The sequence below is a fragment of the Diospyros lotus genome, chromosome 15 (genome assembly GCF_014633365.1).
Source record: "Diospyros lotus cultivar Yz01 chromosome 15, ASM1463336v1, whole genome shotgun sequence".
NCBI lineage: Eukaryota > Viridiplantae > Streptophyta > Magnoliopsida > Ericales > Ebenaceae > Diospyros > Diospyros lotus.
The window spans coordinates 32,863,159-32,874,847 of record NC_068352.1 but is presented as its reverse complement, the minus strand read 5'-3'; the positions used below and the strand labels follow the sequence as shown (position 1 = coordinate 32,874,847).

Genomic DNA, 11,689 nt, shown 5'->3' with positions numbered 1-11,689 from the left:
TTTCTTCAATAAACATAAAAAAAAAGACCCTTTTTTTCTTGTCCCGAGTAGAGGCAAAAATAATTTTTTAACTATTAAGATTCAAACATTTTTAGAAGCCAATCAACACATTCATTTTTATTTATATATGTGAAGTAAAGGTTATTAACATTTTGGTTAATCTAAAATAATTGAATTAAATTAATTAAAATTAATAATTTAATTTAATTTATATTTTGTTACGAGTATTTTCCATTCTACACTATGTGGATTAGACTTAAGTCAATGGGTCGGCTTAACCATTTAAGATCTGAGAGACCTCGAGCTGAGCCCATCAAAGCGAGCTCACACACTGTTAGCGCCCATGCTCATACGCTAGAACCAAACGAGCTCCCGGTAACGCCTTTAACTTATTAACGTACTCGGGTGAGCTCCCAGCTACGTTTTGAGTGAGCTCTCAACGATCCTTGTAGTTCGTTGGCGCAGACGATCAGCTCGCATAACAAAAAAGGCATATGCCACGAATATCATTTGGCCAGGGGCCATCCCAGCTGGACTATTCAGTCCCATTTTCTCGACCCATTTGGACAGCCCACACCGATCCCATCTTGGTCCCTCTTTTACAATATCATTACAGTCGCGTCTTGGTTTTTGCGCGTTCACCTCAGATCACATCCTCATTAATGACGAATCTCATCCACATTAATGAGGGTCTCGTCGACACTTTGCTGCTACATGGTCGTCGCTGCCGACACTAGCTATTCCATCCCATCATCTGTATACATGCAGGAAAGGCAGGGAGGCATGTCCTGTGATATATATTAATCAGCTCTTCTGAGAGCCATAGTATGTTCTTTTTTAGTCCACAAACGAATATCTTGTACACTTACTTGCTCACTCACTGACTTGGGCATCGGAGTACTTTGCAGGGAATGGCCGACGAGTCAAGGTGTTGAACCAAGCATCCTGCTTTCTCCCCCCAAGAATCCACCGCATCAAAACGGGCCAACGAATCACCGTCGACAATTTTAATTTAGTTTAATTTTTAATTTTAAATGTTCTAATTATTTCAGTTCAATTTAATTCGCTCTTAGTATTGAAAAAAAAATTAAAATAATTGAATTGATCAAAATGTTAAAAACACATCATTTTATCAATTTTTTAAGTCAATTCAGTTTTTTTATTTTTTTTATTTTTTAATTTGAGTATTTATTTGGCCATTCGGTTTAATTTTTAAAAAAAAATTCAATCTATTCAATTTTTGACCTTAGTGTGGAGTACTGAGCTAACTCGATTAATTTATTTAATACATACTTAAAAATAATAATTGTAAACTTTTATCGATAATAAATAAAAAATTAATTCCATAAGAAAATTAGTATTATCAATATCCTAATAATCCACTTTATTAGTAGAGTGATAACTCTATTAAATGCTCCAATTTTTTTTTATAATTATAAAGAAAAAACGATAGAAATGTTATTATTATATTATCATATTATGTTATATAAACTTTATTATATACAAAAAAAATTGAATAAACATAACGTTCCTTTCATCATTTATAAAGCTTTATGGGTCTCCCAAGTTCACCTTCAGTTGCAGCAGCCGCAGCTTCAATGCAATTCCAACCCTCCAGTTGAGAAGACATACAGTTTTGAGTTACAAATAAAAGTGTTTCTTTTGCCAAGTCTTTGGGTGTTCACTGCAAAACTCTGAACACCAATCTTCTCCATAGTAGGATGTAAATGACCCAATTAATCATCTTATTTATATGTTTATTGTAATATATAATTAAATAAATCTTACATTTATATATTATTTTTATAAATCAAACTTATATTTTTATCCATATTCTTTCACAATTTTTTTTCGAATAATCACTTGGACTTTTCGTTATTTCAATTACACTTCTAAACATTTATTTTTAAGTTAATTTAACATTTGTACTTTAACATCATCAACAAGATATGACATATATTTTATCATTTTTATTTTACACATAAAGATAAGGAGATTAAATTTACTCGAAAATACAGGTCTAGAGATATAACTAAAATAACGAAAAGTTCAAGTTGACGTACGAAAAAAATGATAAAATATATAAATTAATTGACTCAAAAATCAAGTTCATAAGTATAAACGAAACAATAAAAAAATTGAGTTACTATATAAAGAAAATATAAAGAATAGAGAGCAAAAATATAAATTTGGCCTATTTTTATACTTATTTCAATTTTAAATGAGATAATTGGTGACCTACTAGGTCCATGGCAAAGAGAAAGTAAAGAGAAAGTGATGACCCAACTATCAACCCAAACCGAGCATTTCGATAGTGCAAATGTGGCATAATAAAACACTAATATGTGTATGTGTAAAATATAAGGGAAACACAAATGAGAATGTTAAAATAGATGTGTGATAATACAAAAAAAATAATAATAAAATTAAAAATAATGTCATTCGTAAAAAAGTTAAAATAGCTCGAATTAGAGATAAGATACATTAGATATTATTAAGATAATTTGGTAATATGAAATTAAAAACTAATAGAAATTCCTGCAAAGAGAGTAGTTAGAATAGAACACATAGTTATCGAAAGAGGAAGAAAAAGATCATGACGGCAGACAGTTAGGTATATTGTTAGTTATAAAGAACTCACGGAAGACAAAACCACAAATAGAAATAACTTAAAAGTGGTAAAACTTAATAACCAAACCCCGCAGAGTGAGACGAAGGCTTAGTATATGTTCATCCTTGAGCAACCATAATATAGAATGGTCATCTAAAATGCAACAAAATTGAATTCTCTTAATATTTAGTATCTTTCTACATTACATTAAAGTTGCTAGAAATGTTCATAGATTCCTGCAGCTTATGAACCAGTGGTTCAGTTCAATACTTACAACATATAAAACAGGTACCCAGAAGCATTATAGCAGTGTCCAAGAGTCAAGAAGAAAGAGTTTTTGGCCTGAAATTAGCTTCATGTGATATGCAAAAAGAAAAGAGTTGTGGCTAGAAACAGAAGCAATTTCTGCTGTTTGTGAGATCAAATAAGGCATCCAACAAGGTGTAAGCACATTAACACAAACAGCTGAAAATACAAGCAACAAGCTTAGCACCAATAAATGAATAACCAGGAAAGCTCAGTACTTGAGAAAGATTGAGATTTTACAAAGACCTAAACTCCCATCTTATTTGGCAGATTTTCGATATTGTGTCAGTTCAGATAACACAATCAGATTCAGAACAGCAACCTAATCACAATCCAATGCAGGCATGGCCTGTATAAATACAAACTAGGAATCTGCAAGTGCATAATGAAATGAATGATTCAAGTCACGATGATTGAAGATTATGGTGAAATAACTTTGTTGTGCAGCTTACCAACTCATCCAAAATTCTGTGCGTTGCAAGCAGGAAATTGCCTTCACAAAGCCATTGTAGCATCCAACCAACCGACTGATTCAGTGGCATTTCTTATTATCACTGAGATTAGCAAGAAAGATCTTTCGAGCAGGAAAAGACTAGATTCTGGCAAGTGTGAAAAAGAAACGAGGCCAAAACTTTTTGCTGCAAGTATTGTCCTGTTTATCGTAAAGAATAGTGTAATTCGAGCCGGACACATTTCGAAAATAGCAGAATTTACTACTGTCATATTGGTATGCCTGCTGTGTACTCCCTAGCCCGTTAACCACCAAGTTCTTCTTTACAAGCATGGTTCCGTTTGCATCCTGAAAATTTTTAACAGAACTACCCAAAGCTCGAAAACCAGCATCTTTATTCCTCTTCTCATTAAAACTGAATGTTAGATTCGTTACTAACTTATACGTTTCATGACCTTGGTCAACAGAGTCAGAGTAAAGGTAAAGGGGAAATCTTTTAAATGATTGGATTGAACGGACAGAAGAAGATGGCATTGTTGCATTGACGCTGTCATTGAAGTCAATAATCTGGTTCACAATCTGCAAATTCGCATCCTTCTGCAAGACCATATGGTTTTCAAAAGTGAATACCTGAGTAGAATTGGTCAGGATCTTCCCGTGGGATGACTTTACCCATCCAGCTGATGATATGGACCTACTAGCACTAGTCAAAAACTTTCCATTTAGACCTGTAAAATTCAGTGTCAAAGACTGAACAGCAGGCAGACTATTGTGTCCCAGAAGCTGTCCTTTGGTTTTTTCACTCATTTTGTCCAACCACACGTGCAAATTTGCATCTATGTACCAGGCATTCAGGGCATTAGTTACACTGAATTCAAACTCATGAATCTGCCCATCTAACAATGTTCCCAGATATGGAGTGATTTCGATATCATAAGAAGGGAGATCAAAAGAACCAATTCCAGTTATCGGTCTCCATAGCAGGGGATTGACACCTCCAGTGTATATTACAGTAAAAGGCCACACTGCCCCAACTACTGCACCATCCAAACTGATCACAACCTCCCTAAACGGCCCGTTCCCAGGGGTATCTGTGAGGTTATTAGCAGAAATGTACTCATTGGGGAAATTTAAGTACCAAAATTCATCATTCTCATGAAATGAGACATAAACCTCCAACACTGCCCTATATGCATTTTGGGGAATCTTGAACTTCTTTGATTCCACATCAGTTGAGTTCTCAATTTCAAACCACAACCCATCATTCAATGGCAAATCTCTTGAAATGGGTAAGATGAGATCAGCCTTGGGATGGTACAAATTTGCCAAACCATCCAATTTTGGCTCATGAGACTTGTAATTTGCTTCAGCAGGATAAAAGTGAATCTTGATTTTGACATGGTAGATTCCAGTGTAAGTTTTATCAATAAGATTGCCTAGATAAACGGCAAGTGTTTGATTGGTCATGAGCAAGGAGTAATACCTGTAGGCAAATAAACCAAGCATGGTCACCAGATTCTTAGCTATTTCAGTTGGTGATAAATGTAACGGTTAATCCAATATTTTGTAGATTTAGAAAAGCAATCATTATTCAGTAGGGATAGAATACAAAAGTACAATGAGAACAGCATTTAAGGGATTATTATAAATATGAAGAAGTTAGGGATTTTAGTGTGAAGTGTGTAGTGATTTTGAGAAATATTTAGTAATGTTGGGGTAGCTCTGGTACCACTTAAATTTTAATGTGGTTCAGCATCAATAACCCAATTTTTCAACAGATAAAAGACTGAAAACACTCATAATCATCACAACTTTAGACAATTGATAACTTCAGTTATACTCTTGAGTACACAATCATAATCTAGTATCATCTCACAGATTAATGAAGTGGGGGCAAACATCAACTATACCGGGATACCAATTTGAAGGGAACAACTTTAATTGAATTAGGTCTTTGGTATCTGTCCATATCCCCTATTCCTAGTCGGGTTGGGCGTGAATTTGATGACCTATTTAACCGGTAACAATAAAATAGCATCTTCCCCTTATAATTCATGTTGGTATTTTGAGTTTGGATCCAAAAATACCTGGTGATGTCCTTCTCGACGGTCCAAACAATACCGGTGGCCCTCGGCTCGGCCGTGCAGCTCCGGAGAAGCTCAACGCCGCCGAGCCAAACCCCAAAAATCCGATCAAACTGCCTCCCCTTACACGTAGCCTCCCATTCAAGCACAATCGTGGAGAAATCCCGAGATGGGCAATTAAAAGGGGGCGTGTAATTGGCAAGAACTGGTGGTTTTGAGTAAGTGTAGCCGAAATCGTGCTCGAGGAGAAGGTACGAGCACGGCGCAGTTCTGGGCAGTTTGATGGGTTTGGTGACTTCGAAGTATCTCGTCAATGGGGCTTCAGCGGGGGAGTCAGTGAGCTCGGAGATGAGCCCTGATCTGAAGAGCTTGGAGGTTTTATGGATGTTGGCGGTGGCGGAGAATGGACAGTGGAGGAGGAAGAGAGAGCAGAGGAGGAGGAGAGAGAAGCGAGTGGCAGCCATGGATGGTGGTTGGAGGGTCCTGGTCCTTCTGCTTCTGTTCTTGAGTAGAAAACAAGAGAAAGGAAGGGAGAAATGGGGGTGATTTCGATACTCCTTACAATTGACGACGACGACGACGACAATATGATGAGTTTGTTTGCTCCAACTGGAAGATTGAAACTACAAAGGGAAATTTGTAAAAATAGGACACTTCAAAAATCTTTGCAAAAGTAAGACTTTTAAATTAACTCTTTTCGTGTTTTTTTTTTTTTTAATAAATCTTTTCTTCTCGCTCTATTACCCTATATATATAAGATATATATATATATCTATATATTCACTTATCATTTTTTTTTATCACTCTCTATAACCTAAATATATGTGTATATATTGTTCATATTCAACGATTGGATTCAAGAGATGTGGGTCTCTCTCTTTCTCTCTTTATTGTATATATATGTATTATACATATATTATGTGTATTTACGTTGATGGAATATGAGAAGAGACAAATGACGGTCATGTAAAGGAAAATGAGAAAAGCGATCGCAACGAGGCCATAGCATCGCTGATTGCGGTCATGATCGATATTTCACTGCAGTTGTTTTAGTTTCTTATCGTGGTTATAACAGATATTTTTAACAGATAATTGTTAAAGATATCAATTTTAGATATCGGTCCAACGATATCGATTATTGATAGATATATGATATAAATATCAGTTCAACAATATTGATTATTGATAGATATTTGATGTAGATATCGATTCAACGATATCAGTTATTGATAGATATCGATTGTAAATTTTTGTCGTAAAATACGGTTGTCCAAATATATTGGTTGTAGATATCTATTATATATATCAATTGTAATAGATATTGGTTGATTAAATATATATCAATAATAACAAAAAATTGCAAAGAAACATGAAATGGTTTTTATTATAAAGTTGAAGTGTTCCATAAAAGTGAAGAACAAGTTGCAGAATATCTATCAATAATCAATATTGTTGAACCGATATCTATCAATAATTAATATCGTTAAATCGATATATATCAATAACCGATATCGCTGAACCGATATTTATCAATAATCGATAATCTAAAAGTGATATATTTGGACAATAACTGTAAATGAGAATTGAAAGAAACAATAAAGGTTATTAAGGCTTTCTTCTGTAAATGAGAATCGAAAGAAACAATAACAGATATCTATTACGGATATCTTTAACAGATATCTGTCATAACCACGATAAAAAACTGAAACAACCGCAATAAAATATCAGTCACGACCGCAATTAGCGATGCCATGGCCCCACTGCAGTCGCTTTTCTCATTTTCCTATACATGACCGCCATTTGTCTTTTCTCATCTTCCATTAACGCAAATACACACCATACATATATAATACATAAATACACAATGGAGAGAGAATGAGAGAGACTCGCATCTCTTGAATCCAATTATTGAACATAAACAATATATACACATATATTTAGGTTACAGAGTGTGGTGAAAGAAAAAAAAAATGATAGGTGAATATATATATATATATACCTTATATATATATATACCTTATATATATAGAGTAATAGAGAGAAGCAAAGATCTATTGAAAAAAAAAAAAAAAGAACACGGAAATAGTTAACTTAAAAATGAGGGTATTTTTGTCCAATATACATTCACAAGTCCCTACTTTTACAAAAAAATTTAAAGTATCCTATTTTTGCAAAGTTTCCTGCCGAGAGTCCCATTTTTGCAAATTTCCCAACTACAAATTTGGATACTCACATGTCGCATTTAGGTAATATTTTTATATTAATTAATATAGTATACTCTCCGTCGTTAAAAATATCTCATTTTTATTATACCGTGAATAAAAGAAAATATTGGTAGAACTACAATCATTCAAACATTACAATTATTAGTGCGATTGTCGCTGAATCTGTAGCGAATAATAGCCTGAAAATTATCGGATCTCGTGAATTCGTTGTCAAAAAACCTACAAATGGTGCCATAATCATCAAATCTATGGTAGATAGACTCTAAGTTGCACAAAAATGAATACAATATAAAATATAAAAAATATATATTTTTTTAAAAAATAAACTGAATAAGAACGCAAGTAAGTTTTTGGCACGAATCTTTCAATGCTTAAATCAATTTAATATTTAAAATATAGAATGTAAAAAGTAAATAAAATTATAGTCTGAACAAAGTTGTACACGTATCTTTGCTAAAAGAAAAGCCTCATATTTATAAGGAAATGAGACTGATAAGCAAAGGAATAGCCACAATCCTCAACAAGCATTTTAGAATCTCTTCCAAATTTATAAACGAGAATATCAAAGATATAGATTATTTCACGTGAATAGTATTTGAAAATCAAGTCTCTCAATGTTTGTAGGAGAAAAGCTCAAGGGTCTAACTAGCCCTCGAGAGTCTTTCGAATAATAATTGTCGAGGGACTCATGAATTTTCGAGATAGACTGTCAGGTGAAATCACTCAATCTCGGTGATGTGAACGGTAAAGAAACAAAGGCAAGGGTTGTCAAAGAACATGTAAGTCTTGGGTCAATTACTCGTTCAATGGCTAAAGAATTTTAAAATGAACTTTAATTATTTATTGGAAAGACTCCAACCCATTTGGAAGAGTTAGAATTCAAAGTGAATGAATTAAAATCCAAATTAATCACATTGTTTGTTTGCCTAGAAGTCCAGAACTAGAATGAAATCTAGGCACTCTATAATCAAGCCCAAGCAATCAGTCCATCTGTCAAACCTAAGTCTTTCTAACAAGCTCAAGTCTCAAAATTGATGTTATTGATGATATCACGTTTCATTTGTCCTTTATGTTTGAGAGTATTTTGTCTTTATATATCATTGTATTTTATCATCATAACTCCATTTATCAAAAGTGGCATGATGATGTTTTTCTTTATACTTTTGATTTTTCTTTTATCATCATTAGCCCTCTTTTGTCAAAAAAAAAGACAATAATATTGTCTGTCTTTAATTATTAAATTTGTCTTTAAAACTAGTATTTATATGTGTGATTTTGTAATATTTTGACATGAACATTTTTAATTTTTTATGAAGAAAGTGCAGAAAATGTTTTTATCCTAATTTTTATCTAAGTAATTCATTTATTTATTGACGAATTTACTTTATTTTTATCACTCTTCATTCTTCTATCTTAGAGTGTAACGAATTAAAACTAATATTTTCTTATTTATGACAAATTTTCTTATCAAACAATAAGTGCTAGCATTTTTTTTGTATTTTGAGCACATCACTCAATCACTAAGACCGGTGTCCTTTAGTCTCGATCATCCAATGATTTCATAAATTTATAACTTATTTTCATAAATTTCTTCTTTCAATAGGTTTTTAATATCCTCTTTCTTCGGCTTAAAACCCACTTTTTTAGACACAATTGGATTAAATTGGTTATTGGTTATTGAACCAAAAATTAGTTCAACTAAATTTTAGAATCAAAGATCTGAGTAGATCTTCTCAAATGTTAAGACCAAACTGGTCGATTCAATCCAATCGGATTACTTTTTTTCTTTAAATCAAAATTTAAACACTCGTAGCTCAGCTATTCCAAGTGCCATAAACAATGAATCAATAGAGAAAAAGGAAATTGCTTTTCTGTCATTCAACTGTTATTTACTATCCAAACAAAGCCTTAATGCGGCGGCACTCTCCCATTTCACAGGGCTCTCTGCCTCTCTCGTCCGCATTTCGGCGCCGTCGTGTCGCTCCAAATGCAGACTCAAAACCCCTTTCTTTCTAAAACCCTAAACCCTTCTCTCGCCATCTTCCAATTCCCAATCCCTCTTCGTAAAACCCTAATCCCAATTCGCGTTTCTCCCCAAAACCCTCAACCCATCCACATTCAATGCCTCTCTCAGAATCCAAACCCTTCATTTGCCCGCCAAAACCTCCCCCGGCGGCGAGACGTCCGCTCCTCCGCCGGCCGGAGCAAGAAGAGTCCCGACGGGCCCTCCCCCGGACGAATCGAGGGAAACGCCCAGGTCCGCCGTGAGGCCAAGCGCAACGCGAGGAAGCGAAGCCGGAGGCTGGCAGAGAACCTCTTCTACCGGCTGAAGAATCCGCACAAGAACTACCCCGACAATTTCTCCGAAGAAGAGCTTCAAATGATCGGCCTCGGCTACGACCGGATGGTCAGGTTCATGGAAAAGGACGACCCCAATCTCCGCCACCCTTACGACTGGTTCAAGTACGGCGAATTCGGGCCCTACTCGTGGCGTGGCGTCGTTCTGGGCGAGCCGATTCGCGGCCGATTGACGGACGAGTGCGTGACCATGATCGGCGAGGTTCGGGACCACGAGGAGTGGGAAAGGATCGAGCAGTTCGAAATGGCTCAGGATTTTGGCAAGAGATTGAATTCATTGGATAAAAGCGTGGGATTGAAATACTTTTGGGTGTTCGTTAGGCATCCAAAGTGGAGAGTTTCAGATTTGCCATGGCAGCAATGGACCCTGGTTTGTGAAGTGGTGCTTGAAGCTGGGAACCAGAGATTGGACAAGTGGAATTTGATGGGAAGGCTTGGGAACAAGGCAAGGGCTTTGATCACGCAGTGCGCCGCTTGGATGAGGCCGGATGTGATATACGTGAAGAGGCCGGTGTATCAGTGTAGGTTTGAGCCTCAAGATGAGTTCTTTCGGGCTCTGACGCCGCTGCTCGATCCGGAGACAGAGCAGGATTTTCTGTTTGAGTTGGAGTTGGAGGGCTATGGTAATGGTGGGAGGGTTGAGCTGTGTACTTATTTTGGTGGGTTGTGTAAGATTGTAAAGGTGAATCCCAAGGCCTTTGTTGATGATGTTGTGAAGGGTTTTGAGAAGTTGAATGATGAGGGGAAGTCCAAGTGTTTGGAGTTTTTGCTGGTGAATCACCCTGTTCCACTGTTGCATCCTTATACCAAGGAGTGGAAGGCTAAGTTGGAGGAGATGGAGTTGGGTTGTGATGCCCCAGATGATGATGACGATGATTATCGTGGTGCCAATGGCAGAGAGACAGGTGTCGTGGATTGGATGGAAGATGACGGGGAAGATGACATTGTCGTGGACATGGACATGGAAGCAGATGGAGATGGCAAATTGGGTATGAAGGATGACATTGTCGTGGACATGGACATGGAAGCAGATGGAGATGGCACATTGGGTATGAAAGATGCGGAAGAAGAGGAAGGCAATGAAAACTATTGGAATGAAGAGTTTGGAAAGGCATTGAGTAGCAATGAAGCAATGGAGGGTATTGCCAAACGAAGTGTGGAGATGTCTACCAAGATGTACAAGAAGCAACTGAGAACCATGGAAGAGAATGGAGAAAGCCCAGCCTCTGAAGATGGGGATGAATTGGCAATCAGGGGTAATAGAGCAAAGGTGAGCCCAAAGGAGTGGAAAGTAGTTGGGTATGGCCCATTCAGGAAGAGGATTAAGAAGAGTAGAATCCCCCCCGAACTGTTCTTGCGAGCAGCTGTGAGGCCATTTACCTACAGAAATCTTGTGAAGGAGATTGTTTTGACGAGGCATGCAATATTGGAAGGTGAGATTGGTGGGAAGAAATGAAGCTGCTGTGTTGCTGACTGTTGTTGCCTTGTCATTGTATTGTATTCTTCCTATTACATTTCTACTTTAATCATCGGTCTTAAAGAATTTATATCATGTAACATAGCAAGACTGCTTATCAGTTTGGTAGCCGGAGAGTTGAGTTGAGACGTATTTGTAGACAGTCTTTCCCTTTTGCTTTTATAAGGGTTGCAAAGG

At 36.2% G+C, this 11,689-nt stretch overlaps 2 protein-coding genes across 2 annotated transcripts; one reads left to right on the top strand and one right to left on the bottom strand.

The window, feature by feature from the left end:
• Window positions 1-3,038: 3,038 nt before the first annotated feature.
• On the bottom strand, window positions 3,039-6,103 carry LOC127792070 (peptide-N4-(N-acetyl-beta-glucosaminyl)asparagine amidase A). Its single transcript, XM_052322399.1, has 2 exons — window positions 5,456-6,103; window positions 3,039-4,851 (listed from the first exon to the last, which is right to left on the bottom strand). Exons 1-2 carry the CDS (start codon window positions 5,914-5,916, stop codon window positions 3,510-3,512), a joined length of 1,803 nt encoding a protein of 600 aa, XP_052178359.1. The 5' UTR covers window positions 5,917-6,103; the 3' UTR covers window positions 3,039-3,509.
• A 3,480-nt stretch (window positions 6,104-9,583) lies between these two features.
• LOC127792076 (uncharacterized) lies at window positions 9,584-11,612 on the top strand. The gene has a single exon (XM_052322409.1). The coding sequence runs from the start codon at window positions 9,665-9,667 to the stop codon at window positions 11,489-11,491; it is 1,827 nt and encodes a 608-aa protein (XP_052178369.1). The 5' UTR covers window positions 9,584-9,664; the 3' UTR covers window positions 11,492-11,612.
• The last annotated feature ends 77 nt before the right edge of the window (window positions 11,613-11,689 follow it).

Coding starts and splice junctions, on each gene's coding strand:
- LOC127792070 (XM_052322399.1), bottom strand. CDS start 5,916: ATGGCTGCCACTCGCTTCTCTCTCCTCCTCCTCTGCTCTCTCTTCCTC. Junction 4,852..5,455: donor GTCGAGAAGGACATCACCAG/GTATTTTTGGAT, acceptor ATTTGCCTACAG/GTATTACTCCTTGCTCATGA.
- LOC127792076 (XM_052322409.1), top strand. CDS start 9,665: ATGCAGACTCAAAACCCCTTTCTTTCTAAAACCCTAAACCCTTCTCTC.